Genomic DNA, 26,717 nt, shown 5'->3' on the forward strand with positions numbered 1-26,717 from the left:
GTTGCAATTTTTACTACTTAATTTCTCTTAATGGGAAATTTGTTCTTCCTCAGCTTGGAGAAATGTAGCTTGTTCCACTATAAGGTACTGTGAAATGTGTAGTGGTCTAGAGTGATTAGGCTTCTCTGAAGCAGCAGAGGTGAAAAATGTGCAGAGCTCTCAACGGGACTCGAACCCTGAACATCTCGAATACTATCGAATCTCGAATCGAGTATACTTCCAATTGCATGTCGAAGGCATGCGGAAAGGAGGGAGAAAATACTTTATATACTCCTCCTTCTAACTCAATCGCCAAATCCTGGTGGTGACGAATTATCGTTCACGACCTTTCAGTTTAGGCGCCACTTGTAGAATCATGATGTTTTCTGAAGCAGGAGAGATGAAAAATGTGCAATGTCCTAGCCGGGACTCGAAGCCTGGTTCTTTAGAATACGCGTCGAGTAAGCTTCTAATTACACTACGAAGGCATGCGGAAAGGATGAGAAAATATACTATAGTTTGTCCGAGTACATAACTAGAAGTGTTAGTGCTCGTATATATGAATTCGTTAGTCTAAATCATAGCAGCTACTTACTTGTAGAATCATAGCAGCTGCTTACTTGTTTTATGCTTGATAAGATAGCCTGGCTCAGTAAAAGTAGGCGGCCAGTGCAACTCTGATTAAAAATCTAGTTTTAACCACGTGTAGTGCTGATAAGGACCACGTGTTTCTGTGACTCCTTCTCCTATTTTCTTCTTTCTATGTATTTCTTTCTCTTGATGAGGAGGGACCTTTATCTGCCCACGAAATCGATTGTTTCATTATACCTACGCTAAATACAAGGTTGTTTTTTACGATTTTGATTGTCACATTAGCGTGTTTCTCTTCTGGTATAGTGAACGCAGTTTGTTGAATGCGAAAAATAATTAGCTAAATCTCTAAACATAAGTTTTTAAATTCAGTGTGTATAAAAATTACAATTGAAATTTTATAGGGCATTTCAAAACTGTGAGCCATTAAATTTTTCTTCAACAATGAACTTTAAAACTGTGGGTGTATTTTTAAAAAAGGAACTAAAATATAGGTTTTCAGAAGCTTTCAGTTATGTAATAATTTTAACAATAATATGGGAAAATTAAGTTTTCAAATTTCTTCTCTTATAAAAATACTCTAATCTGTAGCTATTCATTTTCTCACTAAATGTATCTCAAAAGTAAGTTCAGCCTGATATTATTCAAAATTAGGTATAAAAATAATATCAAGAATTATATGATATGAACTCCTTTCACTAGAGGAATAAAAAAGACCAAAATAATTTTAGATTCGGAAAAACACTTGATTTCTTTAGAAAAAAAATTCTGAAATTCAGCAATTGCACAGATTGAAATCTGAAATTATTATCTTTTGTTGACGGTAGAGGTTATTTTTTTTAAATTCGTATCGAAAACTTAAGATGTGTAGCTGTCGTTAGAAATTCTTGAACGGTCCTGAAATTTTAATTAGGAATATATCGCCTAATTTTAATTTTACCAGGGTCAATATTTCTTACTTGACTGATTCGGATGAGGAAAATATTATATCTCATTGACATATACACTGCTATCCATTGAAATTGCTACATCATGAAGGCTACATGCAACAAACATAGAATTTGCATAGCAGGTGTCCGCCGATAACATCGCGGACGAAAACGTCGCGGAGAAAACAACGCAAGGCGAAAACGTCGTGCTACAAAACATCGTGGGAGAAAACATCGCAAAGAGAAAACATCGCAGTTGTAAAACATCGTGGTATAAAACATCGTCGTCGAAAATAAAGCGGTTCAAAAACTTCGCAGTTTAAAAACATCGTCGCCGAAAATATCGTGGTAAAAAATAAAGTATCTATAAATCATCGCATGACGATAACATCGCAGACATGCTTTTTTTCAGGTTTTAATAATTATAAATGGATATTCCCATAATGATTTGTGAGCACAAGGTGTAAAGAAGGATACATTTTACTTTCACATTTTTTTATTAACTAATAAATTTTTGCTGAAAAAGTAAGAAGGAAACTTAAGCATAGAAAATTAAATGCAACTTATAGATTATACTTTTCATGAAAAATTACCAGTAAAAACTTTATAAACATGATTTATTAATGGCCTTTGTTAGTTAACTATGTCGGTTTAAAATTCTATTAAGTGCTATAAGTTGCATTAATTTTCTATACTTAAGTTTCCTTTTTATTTTCACAGCAAAAATGTATTAATTAATAAAAAATATGAAAGTAAAAATTATCCTTCTTTCCATCTTGCGCTCACGAATCATTATGGGAATATCCATTTACAGTTATTAAAGCATGTCTGAAAAAAGCATGTCTGCGATGTTATCGTCATGCGATGATTTGTAGATACTTTATTTTTTGCCATGATATTTTCGACGACGATGTTTTTAAATTGCGAAGTTTTTGAACCGCTTTATTTTAGACGACGATGTTTTGTAGCACGATGTTCTCGCCTTGCGTTGTTTTCTCCGCGACGTTTTCGTCTGCGATGTTTGCGGCTGTAACCGCATAGCAGGTACTGCATGCAAATAATCAGCATTCCAGCATATGCGCACAAAGCAGGTATAATAAACGTTATCTACAATGTGTATAAGTGGGAAGACTACACAATGGGTTTCTAATTTGAAAATCACATTTGAACATCGGTTGTTTCTGTAAAGGTCGTATTATGTCTCTTATGCTGCTCATGTTGGTTGGGATCCCGTGACTGTCAGGTGAATTTGGAATGGATGAGTCCAGTAGCGCCATACTGAACGCGTTGCAGTATCACAGCGGTCTCAAGTCACTAACGCATGAAATGGCGCATATATTCTCGTCTTGCAAGCCTTGCATGACAGCCATGTCATCTACCCTAAGTCAGGAGCCATGTCACATAACCTAAGTCAGGAGTGTAGCTAGTGTGCCAGAAGGTGCCCGGACGGACAATGAACTATAAGCACGATTATCATTGCTGCAACTTTTCTTGTCTCTGCAGGAGTAACAAACTCACCTACAGTAGTGCAACGAACAATGGTATTGGACATAATAATACCGCATCGCCTTTCGAAATGAATCCTAGTTATGATTGCAACATCATGATGAACCTATTCGTATGTGGTACACCGTTCATTCTTGTGGGTGCTAGGTTGCATTCGTTATCATCATACGTGTCCACCAACTGGCCCGCTGCTATGCGGTGCTGTTGAATGCACATCTAGGTCACCTCTTGTTCACATGACCGGCCTCTCAGCCAGTTAGTGACGATAACTGAAGTACTCACAAGCCCGGGTTTAAACCAAAGAGAAGGCATGTGCTCGTACAGCAAGGAGACATTCAAAATGCGTGCTCGTGTGGCAAGCAGACATTCAATATACATGGTGAACCGAAAGTCCTCTCGAGGGTCCTCTCGAAGAGTTAATGGTAAGGGAAGAAGGGCTGGAGACTTTCCGACCGTCTCTCTCAAGATTTTCTGCCTCGAATTCGGGACGAAAACTCAGTGGTTAGAAAGGCCCGGCGATACGTTATATATACCCACGGGTATGCCCAGGTACCGGCCTTGCTGCAGTCTGTACCTTCTGACATCGCCGGTAACGTAGACAGCCGCCGTTACATTTATAGTTGTTTAATAAAAGTAATTAAAATTATTTAGTATCTTTTATATGTCCTTTTCCTTTACTTGCGGATTTGAGCGAAGAAACTGAAGGCAGTGTTTTGCTTATATGTATAATAAAAATTTGATTACATAAACACACACACAAATATACATACATACATACATACATACAGTAAGTCTTTGCTGAACACGGACTTGAAGAACGCGATTTGGCATTTGCGTGGTATCTTGATTGTTTTTATTTAATTTGGCTAACGCGAGAATTTCACCTATACACAGTGTGCTGCAAATGGTTGCCTGCGTTGTGATAAAGTCTTTAAAATCTGGTTTAAAAAGTCATTGATTAAAAAAGTGAAACACTGCTTAGAACAAATTAAACCTTTTAATCTGACCTTTAAATTTCTCCTAATTCTCGATAATGCTCCTGGACATGATAACTCAAGCCTTTAAACACCAAGGCAATAAAATGCAGAGGTTTTATTCCTTTCTCCGAACACCACTTCCTTAATCCAACCAATGGATCAAGAATCACAAAAAAATTCAAAGCTTATTATGTCAGACAAATTTACATTTCTGCAAATAAAGTACTATTTGAAGGAATGCATGACCCATTAAGAGCATTTTGTTATCAAACCACCATAGGAAATTCCATAGAAATTATTAAACTCGTATGGGAACAAGGGAATTCATCAACAATGAAGGCTTGTTGGCATCAGCTCTGGCCAAAAGTTGTCAACAGTTTGAAAGGATTTCTCTCAATTGAAAACGAAACCAAGAAAATCGTACATACGAGGTGTGACACACAGAAAAAAACGAGACTGTGTAGCTTGAAAAAAGAGTGGATTTGGCAACAACTATTTTGCTGACATCATTCCCCACACCTCCTCTATCCATGCGGGCAGTTTCGACTTAACCGATCTCACCAGTTGGGAGTACTGCGCCATTGAGTGAACATGTGCAACTGCATTCTATCGGAAAATTATGTCGTAAAATTGAGCAGCGAATCAACATCAAGTTTCTTATGAAACTTGAGAAATCAGCCACGAAAATGTTTCAAATGTTAAACTAGGACTTATGGATATGACACTTTATCTCGTGCACGTGTGTTTGAATGGCATAAACGGTTTCTCAGGGGGAAGGGACAAAGCACGCATGTCAAAATCAAAATTCAAGGCAATGTTATTTGCCTTCTTCGACATTAATAGAATTGTAATGATTGAGTGGGTTCCCAGTAGTCAGACTGTCAATCTAACACTACTACACTTAAGTACTAAAAAGATATCGTGAAAAAAGTTATGGAAAAAGGCCACAGTTGTGAAGTGATGGACGGCTGTTGCACCAGGACATTGTACCCGCTCACACGGCCCCTATCTGTCAAGTAGCTTCAACCAGCAAACACAATACTGTGAAGGGATATGGGGCATCCTCCTTATTCACCTGATTTGGCTCCGGGCGACATTTTTTTTATTTCCTTAAGTTAAAAATCTTGCTTAAATAGAAGCAAGATTTTTAACCTCAGTTGAAGAGTTTCAGGCAAAAACGGAGAAACTCCTGAAGAGCCTTCCAAAAACCTCGTTCCAGAATTGTTACCAGCAATGGTAGCATCGAATGCAGGAGTGTGTAAATGCTGAAGGAGACTAAAGATAATAATGTCACGGAGAGCTGATGCTATAAATACAATGATTTATTAAACCAGTCTCGTTTTTTTGTGTCACACTTCGTATTGCAAAAGCAATAGAAAGTGAAGGATTTTCAGATATGGAAGAAGGATAAATTATGAAATTAATGCAGAATGACTATCGGGAAATGATAGTTGAAGAATTGAATAATCTTATAACTCAAGATGACGGTGAATGCAGCAAAAATGTAAAAGATAAAGTATCTTTAACATACTAAATGAATTATTAAAGAAAGCGAAAAAACTGTCTGATTTGTAAAGGAGATTGAACGCATATGTCGCCCAGACGATATAGTGGTTAGGGCAGCCTTTTGCGGTGCGGAACAGCCCGGGTTCAAATTACGCAGAAAATATTTATATTTGTAAATGTATAGTGTCTGTGCAACATTGGGACACTCTAAGTACGCAGCGAGCTGAAAGTCCTCTCTTGTGGTTTGGTGGAAGGGCCCCAGACCACGCTCCGGGATGCTCTCCCTCAAAATTGGGGTGGAAAATAGATGTTCAACCTCTCTTTGGAGTAGGCTCTGATAACCATTCTTCCGTGTAATATGGACACGACAACAACAGCAATAACAACATTAAATCCTTATACTGGCTATTTAAAAATAAAATTGCATCACGTAGTTTATTAAGAAGTAACAGAAAACCTTTCATCTACCGTTTACATACTTTCTTAACCTGAACTATACTAAAGTTAATAAAAGTTAAGTATTACAGAACGAGATTTTGTGGTACTCGTGGTTAGGTATTTTTTAGAGCAGGAGTGATGAAAATGAAAAAAGCCTTCGCCAGGAATCGAACCACGGACCTATGGAATACGCGCTCAGCGTGCAGACCACCACACCATGAATGCATGTTAAGAAGGCAGGAGAAATACCTTATACTCGTAACATTTTAACATAACGCGTACCACAAATGCGCTTTCGGTAAGGGTTTATATATACAAATAAAAAAACGGAAACAATTTATTGCGATATCTATCAGATTTCATTTAGTTATATCGTTTTCCATGAGACAAGTGCAACTCTTTAGAACTGTTTCATTAACTAGAAACTTTTAATTTTGTGTTTTTTTTTATCAAATATACGCTTAAAATTTCAATATATTATCTTAAAATTTGGAAATATATTTTGCTTTTGTAACTTGCATGATTCAGCTTATAAAAAAAAATTATGTTGTTTACGATTGCTGTATCTTGCAGTATATATTTTAATCAACGGGAATATAAAATATTTATATTATAAACGAAAATCTTTAGACGTTTTTTCTCTCAAGCAGAATGAAAATAATTTGTAGTTTTTCTTTCAATAATTATGTAATACGCCAAAATATGTTTTGAACATAATTAATATCCATTCTAAGATACTTTCCCCTACACATAAGTGCTGAAGCATGCCATAGAAAAGTAATGTACATAAAAATCTCTTTTGCTTTTCACTAATGAATTGGAAATCAAAATATTACGTTGATATTGATTATTATTTTCGATAAAAAATATAAAAGCTAAAACAAGTCAACAAAGCATACATATTCTATTAACTTCATTGGTTACAAAGGTGAATAACCTTAAGTAACGAAGAGAATAAGATAAATAGAAAACATGAGTTCCAGTAAATCGCTTTAATTATACTAATACAATATTTTAGCGGTTTTATACTTCTGCTGCTTCATTCAATACAGAATAACTGATGTCAGAAAGACTGCCATATAAACCAATAGTGAGTTTTACTGATATCAGTTTGGTTGTATCTTTAACATTAGGAAACCGATTAAAGGTCAATATAAGTCATTAAATTATATGAATAAAATTTAAAATTGACAATTTCAGCAGGTCTGTCTTTCAAATTAAATTGATACTTTACATAAAAGTTAGTTTTTGAAAACAAACATTCTTATTTAATAATACTGTTTTCCTTTAGTTTACTTTTTCGATGTTATTCTAATTGACTTAATTGTAATTTGTAGCTTTTGACAGAAACATATGCATTTTAATTTATATGATTTTGTAGTTAATCTACTTGATTATTTTATAAACGTATGGAATATTAAACATAATTAGGCATAAGGCATTTTATTGACCACGCTTTACATAGGAAGGAAGAAAAGCTTGGAGCCTTACAAGGAAGAAGTACGTCAAGGTAGTTAAAAACGTTTAAAATGTTAGTCTGGAGCTTTGTTACTCACTGTATGTAATGCCATGAAACTGAATTGTTTTCCTCTTTGCTTCTCTCAAGTAGAAAATGAATGATGATGCAAAGAGAATGTTTGATAAGGCCTTAATTCAGTACTTTCGTCTTCAATATAAAGTCATCAGGGCATTCTGCGGATGTTGGAAAATGTAGCTCCTTCTTTTACAACTGTAAAACGGGAGATCGCTGATTTTAAACATGGATGCGAAAGCATTTTGAATGAACCACGAGAAGAACGTCCAGTAACAGCAAACAACACAGGATAGCATCAAAACTGTGTTGAATATGATCATGGACGATCGTCGAATGGCTATAAAAATAGTGCCTGAATGTTGAAGATCTTGACCAAAAGTACCTGCCACATCATCCATCAAGTCATGCACAAACTTTCCACTCAACTGGTTTCCAGATAAAAAATGGAGAATTTTGAAAACTATGAAAAAAAGAAAGAGTTAATTTGAATGATTTTGCAACGAAAGCCTGCTCTAACGGGCAATTCAGAATAACGTAACATACCGTTCTGATGCATAAATTTAGAGATGGTATGAAGGAGAAACTGAAAAAGGAATCATCTTGCATCAAGACATGTACCTGCTTTCAAAAGCTGCTTTGATCGACTTTACTTTTACTTTTACTTCTCCATCCACGCAAACTTATTACTTGTTCATGGCCCCGTCATGTTTTCTTCTGTTCTTTGCCATCAAGAATTTCCTTCGAGAGCGCCATTTTAACTCCGAAGAAAATGTCATTAAAGCAGTCGTTCATAAGGTATTTCTCTCGCTTTCTTAGTATGCCTTCGTGGTGTAGTGGTCAGTACGCTTGGCGCATATTCGAGAGGTCCGTGTTTGGAGTCCCGATGAGGGCATTGCTCATTTTTCATGTCTCCTGCTTCGAAATAACCTAATGTTTCTACACCTTTAGGGGTATGAGACTTAAAATCATTCTGTAAAATGACTGTAAACAACTTGCAGCAGAGAATGCATAAGTGGAATCATACGGGGAGTGATTACGTAGAAAAATAAAAAGGAGAAGCTGTAGTTCAAACACACTTTTCAGTGTGAGGCTAAAATCGTTTTACTCTTTCCTCATATATACTTCAGTTACGCAAGACACGTCTGTGCACTGACAGTTTATTTCACTAAGAAAAACCACAACAGATTTAGATGCATCTTCATGCATATAGTTATTTATTTCGAGTAATGCGCGTGGCATTTTCTGAGAACGTTTAAAACGACTAAAATAATTATTGTTATATAATTCTTTATCAAAAATGTTCTATTATTACCTCAAAAACCGAATGAAAATTGACTTTAATCGTAATTTAAATTAATTCTGCATTTAATTTGTAAATGGCCGCCCAGTTGGTATAATGGTTAGAGAAGCTAACTGCGATACAGAAGAACCTGGGTTCGAATCCCGGAGAAGGCATGGTTGTAACTGTCCGTCCTTCATAGAAGGCGATGGTGGACCTTCTATTAGGTGCCTCCATAATAAAGAGGCCACCACATCTGGCCTTGTGTAGATTAATGGACTGGGTTACATTGTAACTGTGTTCACAATCTGCTATTGAAAAAAAAATTGCGAATGACCTTTAAATAAAAACAGGAATTACATTTAACTTGATTAAAAACTTTTGTCTAGTTATTAATAAATGCCCGATAAATTCGCATTTAAATTACTAAATTAAACCATTTGAACTAATAAATATATTTATTGAATTAATATATATTCATGTAAATTAATATGAATATTATCATATTACTGATAGTGTATGTAAGGCTGTTGAAGAAAAATTCATTAAGAAGCAATTCTATTAATTTAATTATGCCATCCCCTCATATATATAAAGCATAATTTAAATCCATACATGGAATACGAAGAAGTTACCTCATAATAATCTTTCAAATATTTCAATGAAATACAATTTTGATGTTAGAAACTTTCTTACCATTATTTGTTCAAAACATTTGGATCATTTATTTAGTTGCATTACATTATCGTCTATATATCCTCCTCTTAAATTTGCAGAGTTGATATTGCAAGAAACGTAAGATCTGTTAACTCGCTGTTTGTCTAGACGTAGGTTCTTTAATTTATAGTATTTCAGATTTAATAAAACTTTAAAAACATTTTTCATTACATATAATTGATGTAAAAATATAATATATTTAATTTATTATAAATCCAAACATTAATGTTTATGAACAATTTGCATCACTGCTGGAGTTAACAAAAGACGTTTTTAATGTTTTGTATTACATACCTACATACCTAGTATAGCATTGTTTGGTTTTCTAATGGGCTTATAGCAAACATAGGTAAGAATACAGGAAATGCATGAGTATAGAGATATTAAGATAAAACGTCGAAACGTGGATATAATGAAATATAAAATAAACAAAATAACATAAAAAGGATGCTTAAGACTTTAACACTGTGACTTCTTAAATACCACGCAAGATAAATAGCTGATAAATACTTTTTCTAATATCGACGTTATCTTTTTAATTAATGAGAAAATTATTAAATACTTAAAAAATTTGTAATCGTAATATATTTTGATAGTTTTTATTTCAAATTCTTGCATTTTTAATGTTTCAACCAAGAAATAATGTAAAAATGTTTTCTATAATGTTTCCATATCAGAAAGAATGTTAAATATGCGTGGTTGCAAATTCAGGAATAAAGTTATCATTAAAGAAGCATTTACAAAGGGTCCTTACAAGCAGAATTGTAAATCAATTCAGATTTTGACAGTCTCGTTAAACATTCTTGGGAAACAGAAATAGCAATATATGAATATATTTCAAAAATCGAAAGTCATGAGTATTGTCTTTGAGCTTACGAACCCCGCACTTCTAAGTTCACGCCCCTCTTTGAGGTAACCATGACAACATAAGAATATGAAGGAACTAGGAGAAAGCCAAAAGACTTAAAAAAACCTCTTGATTGACAGGTTTCCTAATTTTGTCTGCTGAAACTGCCGTTGCCAGATTCGATCTCAATAACGGTTTTCTTCCGTTGAATTTGTTCCACCATGTTTCTCCTTTCTTTTCTAATACCTTTTTTATCCTTACATTCAAAAGAAAGATTCCCTCCCCCCCCCCGGAGAAGAAAGACATTTGAGTATATGATGTAGATAAATTTATTTGAGTCTTAAACACAGTTCCGCAGATAAATATCACGACATGTTTTCGAAATGCCATTTGCCATTTTAGCCAAATGTATTCGTGTACGAACATATGAGGTAACTTCTTAATGTGCACTGCAAACGTCTCTTTTATTTGAGATGCACTGCTTGAGAATCTTTTATCTGGCATCATGTGTTGTCTATTCGAAAACATTTTTTAACGGTTTGTTTGTTATTTCGAAGCAGATTATATTTGAAAATGCATTTGTTTGTAATGTTGTTTTTCTTTTGGAAAATGTATTACTTTGGAATTTTCTTTTGGAAATCTTTTGGAAATGAAAAAATCTTGGAAAAAGAAGATATTGAATGTGAAATAGGTGTTAATAACAATGATGAATGGAATTGATAGATTTGTTTGAGTGATTTAAAACGAAATTAATAATAATATTGTACTGATAAATGTATGCTTTGACAGTAAATTGGATTCTGTTGTAATAAAAATAATTAATATATAACTTAGTGATTTACTTTATTTAGCTGATGTTCCCAGGATCATTTTGTTTTGTTTTTTTTATATTTTTATCTTTCCACTGAGAACGGTACTAAAGTTCAGGGTTGCATTTTATAATCAGCGATATAATAAAATTGAGGAAATATATTTATCCTTCAAGAAATCAGTGCGGAATTTAAGCCGTACTTCAACGTTACCTGTTATGTATAGCGACAAACTTGGCAGAATTTTAACCCTATAATTGCTCTCTTGTGAGAGTCATACATTTGCATTTTAATGATAAACATATTCTTTTATAATCCTAGTAAAATTCTTGGCAAAAACATTTTTATAAGTTATCTTATAAATTTTTATACAGATTTATGTTTACATAATTGTATGATGCTGCATTTAAACACATCTGCTTCATAATTTCCCTCAACTATTAATGGCTTTCGTTAAAAATCTGTAGTAGTCAAAAGGTTTTGTTCTTACTTGGCAAATGAAATGCCATTCCAGTTTTAAAATTTGCATCTAATCTGGTGAAGTTTATGTAATAATTTCCTGTATATTTATTCATATAATATTTATTCATATAAATATATGTAAGTAAATGTGACTTGTACACGGAAAGAGAACATAATTTAGAAGACTAGGTAATTTAAGGATATCCACTATATCTCATTTTGAGAAATAGCTCGAGGTAGTTTATGAGAATTAGACTTAATGAGGAAGGAATAAAGCTTAATGAAGATGGCGTAACTATGTAATTCATTAAAATAAGACGATTATCCCTACGTTCTTGGCATAAATAATGTGATAATATTTGATGCTAGATTTGAGTACATTAACTTTTAAATAATATTTACTGAAATATGGAAATGAGTTTCTAACAGAATAATTCTTTTGTGTAACTAATTTTAAAAATTTTAAAATAATTCAAAAGAAAGTTCTGAAGTATAATTTACGAAGTAAAATTATATATCAGGTTTCACAAAATTTGAGCTTATTTCTGTTATTTTAAAGCAACCACATCTGAAAATTGGAAAGAAAAACAAGCATTCCAAGAAAAATGAACTTTTAATGTAGGAGTAGTATTATTTTATTATATATACCACAAAAGCATATTATTGTAACAATATCCATTTCCTTTTTAACAGCTTTCTCCCTAGCATGTCAAGCTAATAAAACTTTCTTGATTTACTTATCATGAAGTTCTGTAACTCAAAAGCGGAAGTCCTCTAACTCAATCTAAAAAAGGCCTTGCATTACTAAAACATTGTCTTCAAATGCAAGTAACTTTTCAGGAAGATTTCGCCACTAAATATCTCTTAAAACAGATATGTGTTAAAAATTTATTAAATAATTCAAGTAAGATAGCTTTCAGACTACGCAACTGTGATCACGTGACAAAATTTAATTTAAAAAAATCATTTAAATAAATTCTGAAAATAAATTCCTAATTCGTGTTCATTATTCACTGCAGGTCTTTTTAAAATTTGTTTCTGTAATACGAAAAGTGAATTGAAAAATGCCCACAGTTCTAGGATTTACATCACTTTCATCTGATCAATAAGAACGTCAAAAAAACAAATCTGCAATATCTGCAAATGGAAACATACAGTTTTATAGATTCACATTTCTTTGACATGAAAGCTGACGTTATTATGTAGCAATCTGACTTCAGGTATTATACTAACTGTTCATTTTATGTCATGAAAAGTAAGAGACTATTTTGTTATGACAGAGGCTGGAAACAGAGAAGCAGAAATATCGAAATAAAAAAATCCTTTTCGCTTGCTGTTCTTCATAACATGATAAGAGAAAAATACTTCCTTCGTTATAATGATACCGTCGGTCTAATGATCTAATAGTTTCAGAACCATGGAGGTTCAGTGAAAATGAATGGATGTTGTTTGAAAAAAAATATCCTTTTGAGCATGATTGAGGAGATATCTAAACCTATAGAAAATTAAAATGCATAGAAAGCAAATTCATTGTAGAAGGTTCAAAATTCGGTAGATTCCTGCTGTAGAGGAGTTAAAAATAAGTTAATCTCTCTCTCGTCTGGTGGCAAAGAGAGAAAGTACGATGTATAATAATAAATTGCTGCGTTATTGCAATTGGTTTGAAAAAGTGATGTGACATACTCTTCAACCAATGTAAGATCATGGGAAACATTATTGCCTAATAAGTCGTTTTAATTAACAAGTAAGGCAATGAGTTAAATAAGAAATATATATCAAACAGAGAGAAGACGTTAAAGAGGACTAAAAATGGAAGGAAACGGAGAGAAAAAGAAAAGAATAGTAAGAATAGAAGTTGCATTGATGAGTGCGGGATTGGTAGTCTAAAGAAGCCTCGACTCGGTAAGCAAAATATGAAAGAAGAAAAAACTACGGAGAATACAGATATCAGGAGTTCGATATAAAAGAGTTTAATTTACGATATGAAATGAATTGGCCAAACTGGTATTTCGTTTTCGATACTTATATTTAAGAACAGACTAATAACTAGCATTTGGTGCAATTATCAACTGAAATAATTCCTGTTTATGACGTGATAAGAGAAACGAAACTCTGTTTGAGAGTGTAATTTAGTGAATGATGAAAACAAGGTACATGATTAGGTCAACAGAAGTCTTACAGCCACGATGTTCAATGATAGTGCGGTGATCTGTGTATAATGTTCCAGTCACGGCGTCTTATTCTGAGATTGTTTGATGTGAGGCTTGCGTGTTTTGAGAAGCTGCTGTTTTGGGAGATGGCTTTTCCGACCGCTATCGGGACTGATGATCTAGTTGTACTTAGATCAGAGAACCCGCTGGTTAGCGTGATGCGGATATATCCACTTTTTTCCTCCATACAATACAGCTCAAAAATCTGCATCTAAAATTATAGCACAGTGGATTTTTGCATAGCCTGCATACAGTACACAGTTTTCTATATCTTCTGTGGATTTGTATTAAAATTGATTTTTTACATTTTTACGAAAACTTGTAATTTTACCAAAATTATTACAGGGAACCTAACTTAGTTGATTTACTTCTTGAAATGGAACTGTGGATCTGTGATCTACCTTCAACCGTTATTTTAATCTTGCAATATTTTTGCAAGTCCTTGTTTAAATTTTTTGAGAAAATGATATCGGTGTTTTCGGCAACTTTTATAGAATGTGCATCATTGTTAAGAAATACATGCCTGTGATTTTAGTTACGGTCACACTTAAATTTCAAATGTTGACAACTTGTTTAAATAAGTTAATAATTTCTTAAAGACTACGAATAAAAATCGCTTGAAACTAAATTTAAAATTCTGTTTTCTAAATGGAGGTTTTTTTTAAATGGAGGTTAAATGAAATTTAAGTTACGGTCACACTTAAATTTCAAATGTTGACAACTTGTTTAAATAAGTTAATAATTTCTTAAAGACTACGAATAAAAATCGCTTGAAACTAAATTTAAAATTCTGTTTTCTAAATGGAGGTTTTTTTTCCGTAAATATGTTTTATTACAATGAGCGTTGTGTTTAATTACGTATTATGGGGTAACGTTTGATCCTTTCATGTCTTTAAATTTAAGAATTGATTTTTATTCGTTATTTTTAAATAAAATAAGTATCGAACTCATATAGGTGCCAATTAGACCGCCGAAATTCTGGTAGTCCGATCCTCATTCAAATCCCAGCGAGCAGCCAGCAGTGTATTTATTTTCGTGCATGTTTCCACATGTGACGAAATCCAAGTTAGTTTACCTTAAAATGAACTTTACAACGACATTCCTCTTACCAAGAACGTAGTCCTTCCGCACTTTGCTAATCTCAGTTAAAGACATAAACGAGAATTCACGAAGGTATAAATAAATTAATTTATAAACGAATAATATAAACATTTATGCACATTTTTGTTTTCAGAATATCTTTCTCTGTAATTAAAAGTGCATGAAATGCTTGTAAATCAAGATTGAAATATTTTTGCTTCCTTCCCACAATAGCTAACACTGAGCATATTTAGTAAATGAAATGTAAAACATAGAGTTGTTAATGTTAAATTTCCCATAGACTTATATTATTTAATCTATGTTTATTGCACTTCATTAAAGAACTATGTTTTTATTGCTTATGCTATTGGAAGAAGGAATGAAATTGTGTAATTTAAATGTAGGAAAAAAAAGTCAAATGTTAGATGCAGAAATTCAACATTTAAAGCTCGTTCTAGTTACTTGTAACTTGATACATCGGTTATTTTCATATCAAACGTAGTTATCCTGTATTTCAGAAAGTCTATACAGATATATACTCAGTATACATATACAATTGTTACGTGCGTAGGGGTTCATAATAGATTGATTGCACAAATCTGATAATAGATTAATAAAATTTATTTTTATCAAAAAAAATATTTAGAATTTTTCACAGAAATATTCGTACTGCTGTTCACAGTATCCCAAAGTATAATCGGTAGTTACACTTCAAACTATTAAAAACGTTAAACAGAACGCAATTCAAAGGGCATCTAAAAAAAGCTAACTCGGATTTATTTCAGTTCACGCGGAACTACAACTCGCAACATTAATAACTAAGCAACTGAACTCAGATGCTCTCTCTCCTACCTTTTATAGTTTTCAACCGGCCGCCGAGATATTTCTAGTACTTTCTGCTACTCGGAACTACAACTCGCCAAATATGACGACCTTTTAGCGATTTCTTGCCAAATTTGAAGACACTATAAGTCGCCAAATTACCGAGATAACATTTACTCAATGTTAAAAAGCACTTGCCCCTGTATTCTTACTTTTCTGGCATAGCTTTCTCTTAAAATTTGTTTCACGTTACAATACATAGGGGGGGGGGAAATTTCACATATAACTACACTAAAATCATCTATCTATATACAAAACTCGTAACACAATCTTTGTATGATCAGTGCCACATACTTATAAATATCTTACTATGATAATAAAATACTCATTCGCATAATTGCAAACTCACGCTTTATTTTGAACTGAAGTAATTATAATTTGCTCTGAAACAATATTTTCTGCTCATATTATTTTTCTTATGTTTCAGGTCGAAAGAGAAATCGCCATCATGAAACTAATTGAGCATCCACATGTTTTAGCTTTATACGATGTTTATGAGAACAAAAAGTACTTGTAAGTATTCTTTTGTATTAATTATTAGTAGTATATGTACAAGTCATGTATGTGCATATGCCTGTTGTATGAAATATTCTTAAAACCTATAGCCCTAAAATCGTTTAAAAAATTCTCTTATCTAATATCCTATGACTCTTTTTAAACATATCAAAATCTTTAACAAATATTTGTTAAGGACTAAATCTTTCCTTTATTTATATAAATGCATTTGTATACATATAACGAAGTCTGCTATTTATATTTCTAGCCTTGGCAACAGTAAGTGTTTCTGGGCGACCGTAGACGATTCCAATCGAAATTTTGATATTTTTAACCATAACGTTTTCAGAACGTTTTGTCATTTTAACGTGGTTTATGTTGTTTACAGTAAACTGAAAAATTCATCTCGCGTAAAAAATGGAATTGACTCGTGAACATTTTCATGCGACTATTTCTCACAATATTTGACGTTGAGTATCAAGACAAGAGTGCTTTGATGAACTTAATTCTTTATACAGCGATAAAGCACCATTCTACAGCACTGTGAAAAACTAGCATATCGAATTCAATCGTGGTCGATGTTTGCTCCAGGACGAATTCCGTGACGGTCGTGCAAAATCGGTTGTTGTGCAAGACAAATGCTGTGGGTGAACTGATAAAGCAAGATCGTCATGTGACATATCGTAATACTGAGGCATCTTGGGGCATTGGTATGACAAGCATCAATAAGGTATTACATGAATATTTGGTCGTTAAAATGATTTGTTCTCGTTAGATCTCTCATAATCTGACAAACGGTCAAAAGAAGGCTTGTGTCGATTGGTGCAAGGAAATGCTGGGAAAATATGTTCAAGTTCTATCAGAGGCTGTGTATAACATATATATAGGTGACAAATCATGGATCTTCTATATGAGCCTGAAAAAAAACAGCAGTCGATAGTATGGGTCTTCCAAGACAAGCCAAATCAAATAAAAGTTGTTCGCTGAAGAAGTACATCCATAGGACGCATTCAAACGCATGTAGGCCACAACAGCAACAGAGAGTAATAATTATGTATTAAAATTTAGTGGACAGCCAACGTAAATACCAACAATTACGTTACACCAAGCAGATCGCTTCTTTGTGAATTTTATACAGATCAAGATGTTTGTTCTTAAGTTTCTGTATTATAAGAGAATAATATTCAACAATTTTATTTTTAAAAAACTAGCACGACTTCTGCATTCCTAATATTGCATTTTAAATAAATACAAAAAATAATTCTGATTTATGGTGCAGTTCGTAAAAGAGAATGCATTAAATCGTTCTATGAAAAAATACTTCAGAAGACATTCTATTTCTGAAATTGGCAGATTATTCTACTTTTCTTTCGTAAAGACAGGCATTCAAAAGATGTTTAAAGATTAAACAATCACCAATACAACAGTTGCATAACAATTTCAAACCATGGTTCTGTTATTTGATATATGTTGAGGTTGTTTCGAGAATTTACAAATTACGAAATAGAAGGCTATAGAGACTAAAACATTATTGAAACTTTGGAATTTTATTTTACATGAAATATATTCTGACGTTATAAACGTTATAAAATGCGTTTCTGTAGTAACGTATTTTGGGCTTTAAAATATTTTAATCTTTACAAAGGTAGCCTGCTCAAAGAATACAAAATCAGATCATAATGCAATGTTTGCTAATAACTAATACAAGGAGATAACTTTCCCTAAAAACATTTCTCCTTGCCCCCGAAACAGAAACTCCGAATACTTTGACTACGTATATAATCCCATTAAAGATATTTTTAGGCCAAGGGGACGTTGCCCTTGAGGAACTATTATTTTTGCTTTGCGATTTTGAGTCACATCACTCTTAATGTCCGTTTCACTTTCCAAACAGTTGCCATCAAATATTATCGCCCTGTATTATATTTGAAGAAATTAAATAATGAAGAATCTGCATAAATATATACATGTTTCTCGCACTGTGATAAAACAACGGTACCTAGAGCCATCGAATTTTGAATGACGTAATCCTACTGCGAATATGGGCATCTGAAAGCCCAAATTTGGAATTTATTTTATTGGCTATTTCATATTTTGTAAAACTTTAACTAATTTTTAATTAAAAAACTCAAGGATTTCAAAGCGAGCAACAGCAACGTTGTACAGCAAAAAATATTTTTATCTCCAACGCCTGAGACTGTGTATCGGAAATTCCAAAGATGTGCTCAATTTAAAATTATTTTGCGATATTGCTCTTGAACTGAATTTTATGGTTTAATCTAGAAGAACATGATATTTAATAAATAAAGGTAACACAGAAAATGTTGGAAAAACGCCTTTTTAGACGTAATTTTAAATCTGAAACCTTTCAGGGTTTTATTTAAAATTTTTATTTATAGAAGTATAGTTTAAAATAAAAATTTTTATAACAACACCTGTCTTAAGCATGCATTACATTTTCAATCGCTTAAAATGAGTAGATTCATGGAAACATTTGAAAACAGCTATAATAATTAAACTAACTCTCTGAGCATTAGGAAAGTTATATTGAGCATATTCTATACTTTTAATATTTTTATTAACGAAAATCTTCCGCTTTAGGGTTTTCCATTCATAAAGTTGTAGGGTTTATATTTATTTTAACTAACATTTATTTTAAGTTTAAACTACCTTTCCTGTCAAGCCTTACTTTCCCCTGGAACTGCCAATGCCAGAGTATGTAAATTTTAGTAGAACGCGCAAGGATTCAAATTATCAGCGGAAGTATTCTGAGTTAAATAGAAAGGAAACGAGTTCGAAGGTGTGCTTTCTTACTTCACGAGCGCGGAGGTGGCTATTTAGAAATTGAAGAACCACGCGTTTCGGCCTGTGGGCTTGCCTCGGCAAATTGTTAATCTTTCAACGTGGTATTCAGAGTTTGCTGAATTATCAGCGGTATTTTAGAACGCGGTGTGGTTAGTTACGTTTAGAGAGCCTCGTAGTTAGTCTCTTGTTATTATTTCTTTTCAGGTTCTTATTTTTATTTTACCGCCGGGTCGGCGTAGTTTGTGAGCGTCAAGAGTACGCATTTGTAATTTCTAAAGTTGAATAAAAAGGGACTTAAACCCTTCTCAAGACTCTGTCTAATTTCCAGTTTCAGCAGTCACCACTTTGTTGCGTGCAGGTTGGAGGCGCGCAACTTTACAAAGTATTTCCATGATATTTCATGCGTGCAAACAACAATGAACGCATTAATAAAAGTCATCCATCTTTAACATTTAACATATTACAATTTAAAGTTTCTAAACAACATTTGTCAGTTTTGATGAATGAGGATTTGAATTAAAATCATTACTTGAAATCTGATGAAGTGTAAACGTTAACTGCTTTATAGAAAACTAATTTCCCATTTGCAAGAGATTTCGAATAATTCAACAGAGTGAAATCTTAAAGTATGTTTAAAGTTCTAGTAAGAATTCGCGATGGAAGAATTTTTGTTCTTTTCTACTGATATGTTATCTTGGACACTATGTAGTCATCGAAGTTTAGCTGCCGGACTTGGTGTTGATGGTAAAGCTTTAATTATTGAGTAAATCTTGGTGCTGTGTTTATATCTTCTATTTTTTTTAGTATGTGATATTATCGGTCTACTTCTCTTGGTGCACCTTGGCAAATAGCTGATAGATCCATGCAGTCTTTCGACTAATATATGTAAACTCCCAGCTGTTAGATTTGAATCTTTCCTGATATAAAATTTAAAATATTTCAAATACAACGTCAAGAAAAGAAATGCATTCTTGCGAAATGGTGTTTTAAATTTACATCAAATGGAGTTATTAATTAAATTCGTAGCTGGCAGAATATACAGTAAATCTTGTATTTTAGCACCTCAAAGCATCATCATCGGAACAAATTAAAGGTAAAGAAAAATAAGTTTTAAACAATATGATTCTGAAAACAACCATTTAATATCGACATGATACATTTTTGAAACTGCTAGACCTTAAGAAAACCATGCAGTAGAGTCATATTATATTAAAAACAAAGTATAAGAATGAATTGATTAAAATTTCAGGTATTTTAAGGTACAGAACACGCAAAAAATTAGTATCTCGAGAATCGACCTCTGGCAAAAATAGCAGCGGTTACACGGAATCGAACAGGCTTTGGATAATAATTATGTGAACTTGAAGTCCATGCGGCTTCAGTTCTGTATCGTCAGATGGTCGATCATCTGTCGTAATAACTGGTGGGTGTTTTCGTTACATCTCTGTGCAACCACTGAAGAGTCATTTCTATTTGGTGACGGATGTGACGAACGAGCCGATAATAACAAAAAATCGAACATCTTGTATATTAAACAAACAAAGAATAGCATAGACAATTAGAGGTATTCCTCCGAATACCTCTAATTGTCTATGCTAACATTTGTCAGTTTTGATGAATGAGGATTTGAATTAAAATCATTACTTGAAATCTGATGAAGTGTAAACGTTAACTGCTTTATAGAAAACTAATTTCCCATTTGCAAGAGATTTTGAATAATTCAACAGAGTGAAATCTTAAAGTATGTTTAAAGTTCTAGTAAGAATTCGCGATGGAAGAATTTTTGTTCTTTTCTACTGATATGTTATCTTGGACACTATGTAGTCATCGAAGTTTAGCTGCCGGACTTGGTGTCTGAGACACTGTCTGAGACAGAGGACTTCCTGCTGAGACAGAGGACCTGAAGATATGACACAACCGCGGGCGCCATCTATCTAGATGCTGGATTGGCATGATGAGAATGACAGCAAACTTTCAATATTCATTTTTCTTGGCCAGCCCTTTATGAACACGGTTATGTGATGATGAAAGCAAAGGTAAGATTTATCCGAAAAGAGGACGTCATTCCTTTGAGGTCTTGAGCACACCATTACAGGCTCCGATTTCCTCGCTGCATGTCAAGGGGCTCCGAATCAATGATCATCTTGCCCATAATTTATGAATCTTCAGACGTCATCGCACCTTACGCACATCATTTGTACGGTAAAAAATACCTAATTTACTGAACTACGTTTCCGAATGTGGTTATAAAATCTCTAAGAGTAATGAAGAGAAGATGTCTGGTCTCGAGCATTGAGATCTGGCACGTCGCTGTATGAGATCCTTCTCAACAAATCAACTGCAAGTTCTCATAACAGCCATTTGATTCCAACCAATGGGAGCAATAGTTCCGAGATACGTAATACGCAGTAGGTTATGATTCTGCTGTACTCACATTCTGAGAGTTACTGATGTTAAGTCCCTTTTTTATGTGAGGCATAGCACAGCCTCTTACACAAAAACAATGAGTAAACATGGTTTCCGAATGAATCATTAGCATTTCAGTTTTCCTTTTTATACTACTTATAGTGTGAGTGTGCAGTAAAAGGCTAATCATCTGCATGCTCTAACTTCCATGAAAATTTCAGGTTTGTTGGCCTCTTCTTACATGGCACAGCAATTTAAAAGGTTAGCAGTACAGAACTGGAAGCATTTCACATAGCTAATTCATCTGTTTTATTAAAAGATAATGTTTTAAAAAGGTAAATGCGTCAGAATAAAAATTTTTTTAATAACACAAATTACTTCATCAGTTTCAGTATACGAGAGGTTTCGGAATTCCTGAATTAGGCATGGATATAATTTAATGTTTCTTCAAATTTAATACACTGAATTGAATACTTAATATATTGTAGTAACTGGTTAAATAATTTGTAGAACTCTATCAAATATATTTATTATTGTGTTATTCGATTATGAGTAATCTCTTCAGTTCGGTTTAAACAAAAATTATGTAATATTTTCATCAAATGGGAAATTGGATTTATTTTATCACTTTCTCAAAATTATAAAAAGCAGTCGGTTTCAATTCCTAATTTTTTAATCTAATTTTTGTTTCCTAAAAATATTTAAATGTTTTCTCATGAACTTGTTTTATCCTCCTTTTTTACCCTGTTCGATACTATTCAATAAAATAGCTCCATATGCTCTTGGTACTTTGAAGTGATAAAACTGTAGCATTTGTTTGCAACATCGTTCCAGTTTCGCTGCTGGACTTCCTCCTATCTTCCTTTTACACTCTCTAAGACAAAGATCACAGCCTGAAAGCTCTACAATGATGTTACTGAACACAACCCAATCCTCTGTTTGCTTCAAAGCAAAAACGTAATCTGACCTTTCAACAGGGTACATCATTTTGAAAGTTACTACGTTGCATTCTTATAAAAAAAAGTTTACACTTAAAAGGCAACGGAAAAAAACTTAATTTTTTCTTTAAAAAATTGAAAAGAGATGTAACGCGTTCTTTTGGGTGGAAAGCAACAACGATTAAATATTGCCAACAAAAAAGGAGTTTTTTTAAAGCCTAACTATTTTCCAGTGTATAACGCAGTATTCATATATTGTTTCTTAAACTGTACACTAATTAGTCCCTTTAGGGTAGTAACATTATAGCAGAAAAAATTGGAATCCAGGATAAATGCCGAAACTTTGCAAAGAATGATCTTGCGAAAATTTGTTGCCCTAAATTCTACTAACAATTTCGAAAAAATTTCAAATCCGAAGATTAAAAAATAAAGAAGTAATATAAAATCAGTATATAATTGAATTTTAGAATGTACGTTCTGAAACTGATGCTCAAATTTATCAATCAATTTCTTACCAATCAATTTCTAGTAATTGCAGAGTACTGCGAAACACTGGTAATTCGCTTCAAGGTCTATTTCCTTGTTGATGCATAAGCATTTCGTAGTTTTCCTCACGTGTAAGCTAAATACAGGCAGTTTGACTTAGAAATGCCTTTATGAAGGGCATTCCATTCCATCGGTATGTACCACATGTGCTTTGACATAGTCAAGGAATCCATTCGGAAGTTTAATATTATTATCACGTCTGTGCCTGAGAGCGTCGTTTTTGGTTAATAATATGTATAATTATATTAACAAAGTCACGAATTTATTAAATTAAAGAATATATATGATATTTATAATATGGAATATGAAACTGCGTTTCTTATTGATCAGGAAACATCAACTATTGTTATAATATTATTCATCTGCAATACTCGTATAATATTATAACGAAATATTTTTATTTAACGAAAAAGATATTTTATTATTTTATTTTATTTTTTATTTTTCAAGATCAAAATCTGAGTCTTTTACGTTTACACTTCATTCATCATTCAAGAGTTGTTTTTTTACCACCACCTTTCTGCATTTTTTATATTTCCTTTTCGTTGGATGTGATCGAACGACTGCGACCGATCGATATTCCAATCAAATTTCGCTATCAGAAATAGAATATTCAATAAGCCTGTCTGGTTGAATTCTATTTTGGGTTATCGAACACCAGCTTTTATGTTTCTCCATCATTCTTTGAGACGTATTCTCAAATTCAGAGCTTTCTAGATCCACGACGCCGCCCACATTTACCTTTGAATCACATTCCTATCTTCAGATCTCTTTTTCGCTATGCATAGCGGAGTAAATATGAACATTTCTCTTTTCGTTATGTTTGATATGCGTTATATTAAAGGGTTATTGACCCTTCCTGAAAGAAAAGGTTACCATAAGATCTGAGGTTAAAAACCTTGAGATTCAACAAATATATCTACTGCTGTTACAATATTCAAATATGTAAAATGAAAATGCAATATTACAATTCTGTTCGCGGGTATTGAATTCTAAGATCACCCTATTACTTCAAACTTCTAACAATACCGAATATATATATGTTGCGATATTCATATTTCAGTATTGCAAAAATTAAAAACAACAAAAAGTACAGAAAATGTTAATTTCTTTGCCTTTGGCTATTTTATTAGGGATTATATTAAATATGCTTTAAGATGCGAAATAATAAGCTGGCTGTTATTTTTCATACTCTTTACTATTTGTATCTTAATCAGATTTAATCTGTTTTGATTAATTTTTCAGAATAATGAAGATTGAAATCCTTGTATTATTAAAGTCTAATCTTCGTAATCCAAAACTTTAAAATGCTTACGTTTGTTTAATTACTCTAAGAGAGTTTAGTTAGAGTAACAGCTTTATTAACAAACAGTGTTATTAACTAACAGCATTTTTATCAGCGTTTAGTTTTGTATTTTTAATTTATCAGATTTAAGCTTGTTTGATCAATTTTTCATAACATTGAAGACTGTAGTTCTTGCATTATTCAAGTTGAATCAACATAATTCATCATTTCAAAAGTGTTTAAGCTTGCTTAATTATTCTAACTATATAATAAAAGTCTTAATTGTTTACTGCAGTATTGGATTGTTAATTTATTCAAATGTTCCAATTCTTCACTTTACTGAGAGTTAGTAACTTAGTATTTTTATTTGCTTACATTCAGTTATTCTTGAAAGCTTTAAGAGGTGAAAAGGGGATTTTGCTTTAGTTTATTTTTTAAACTATTTACATTTACTCCTACGTAATTTTAATAGTTAGAAAGGCTAATCATTAAACTATCTTTTCCAAATATATCTAAACTGCAAATCCATTAGGTTTTTATCACACACTTAAAAGTTTTCAATTTGAATTGGAGGAGAAAAATTGTTTTAATTTAAATGCTCGCATCGTTGACTTGAATCCCAGAATTTAACATTTATTCTTGAAGTTGAAAAATATCCTTCCTATAGCAAAATAAAAGTTATTGGTTTTTTTTTCTGGCTTGCATTTTGAAGGTCTTCCTTTGACGACACTGCTCTTCTTTGACGAGTAGTGGCGGAATATGTGGTGAATTTTCTCCTTAGTAAAATTTTAATTCTACCATAAAACGGATTTTAATCTTCCTTTACTTTCGGCATATATAGTTTAACACTCAGAAAACCGAAGCCTCCGCTAACCTGTACACTTAGTCAGTTTCCTCCCATTTCCGTCCTATAATGCACAAAGAGGCGTGAAGACTTCAAATGACATCCTTTCTACTTCTTAACAAAAAAACTTCCATTAGCCTTTTAGATTGAGCTGTCTGCAGTAAACTGATACTATGCATTTGAGGAAACTGCAGCTGCTACTGTATGCTTTAGTGGGAGGGAAGGAAACAGCATCGCAATCTCGGCCGTTTCGGATGGTTGTGGTCGTTTGAATGAAAGGCTGTCTCGAAAATTTTGGTTTTTAAAGGGTTAAAAGATGTGTCCATTTGATTCCTCAGGATTATTTTCGTTTTACATGTACGTTGTGAAATGCAGATTTTATGGCGACTGAATATCCTCCCTGAGTGGTAGCAGCCGTAAAAAACCCTAAATGCGAAACTTGGCGAGAGCATAGCTGATTTTCCTTATTTCAATACTTTAACCTAGAACCGCAGGACTTCAAATATACCTAGAACTGAGGTGCGGGTCAATTTCACCTAGATAGAAATAATCACCTAGATAAAAAAACACCTAAAATATGCACAAGGTATTACTTTAGTTAGCCAAAACTTTTATTTTTACGTAACAATCAGTTTTTCTCAGATTTTACTTTATTTTATATGTCAACGGAAATTATCTAAATTTTTAGAAAATTGTATTATTTAAAATTTTATTTCCTTAAGTATAGTAACATGTCTTTTAAACTAAATAGAACATAATTTTTCTAATTTTGATGGCAAAACAGAGTATATCATTGAGATAAATTTATACATAATTGTAGATAAAAAATAAAAATTTTACCAATAAATAAAAATTTCCGCCAGTTGCTTACTAGTTTTACAGATTTGTAAAAATCCAATTTATTGTAAGCATTGTGCACAAAATTTAGTAATAAGTTTCGTACATTTGCCACAAATGGGTGCTTTGCATTTTGAACAAATATCTTGGGTTTTATTTTCACATTTTGAACTGGTTGTCGGACTCGTTTATGCTTAACTTGTTGTCCGTCGCTTTCAGTGGTTGTTATACACCCATATGTCACATTTTTTTTGCCGGAAGAGAGCAAACCTCTCTCTCAGTTTTTCAACTAAGTCTTGACTGAATTGACGTCTACTAATATATTTTTCAGACACGGCTTTGTATAAAAGCCAGGGATTGATAGTAGCAAGGTCCAAAATGGTATAAAAAACCGGCATCGGCGACCTATGTAAAGCGGATATGACAGTATACTTCCTTGCCATTTGGTCAATCACGACCACCACCGAATTCACTTGCTTTGTAGTAAGCAATTGTAGCAGGTAATTGTTTGAGATTATTTATAATTTCTACAGTTGGATGAAGACTACTTAGCAACAAAATGTTTTTATCTTTTTTCCCTTGATAAGTAGTTACATTGATGTCTTTATGTGATAGTACCGTAGTCGCATGAAATGCAGAGTTTGACTTTTTTACAGAGACTGATATTTCTCTTCTTGAGCATTTTACAGTTCCTACAAGGCTTGTTGTTTTGGATTTCAATGCCTCTCCAAGCTTCAGTGTTGTGAAAAAGTTATGTGTTGTGACATTTCTACCTGTGTTTTCATTAGGACTTAATAGTCACACTACTATGCTTA

At 32.9% G+C, this 26,717-nt stretch overlaps 1 protein-coding gene across 1 annotated transcript in view; it reads left to right on the forward strand.

Moving 5' to 3' along the window:
- The window catches only part of LOC118189324 (serine/threonine-protein kinase BRSK2-like), a 399,000-nt gene that overhangs the window by 296,213 nt on the left and 76,070 nt on the right, over positions 1–26,717 (forward strand). Inside the window, exon 3 of the mRNA XM_035359908.2 lies at positions 16,174–16,259. Coding sequence (XP_035215799.1) covers positions 16,174–16,259 — 86 coding nt within the window. The remainder of the gene's footprint in view (positions 1–16,173; positions 16,260–26,717) is intronic.

The sequence above is a fragment of the Stegodyphus dumicola genome, chromosome 2 (genome assembly GCF_044657685.1).
Source record: "Stegodyphus dumicola isolate Sdum_Otavi_A_Nest chromosome 2, ASM4465768v1".
NCBI classification, from domain to species: Eukaryota; Metazoa; Arthropoda; class Arachnida; order Araneae; family Eresidae; genus Stegodyphus; species Stegodyphus dumicola.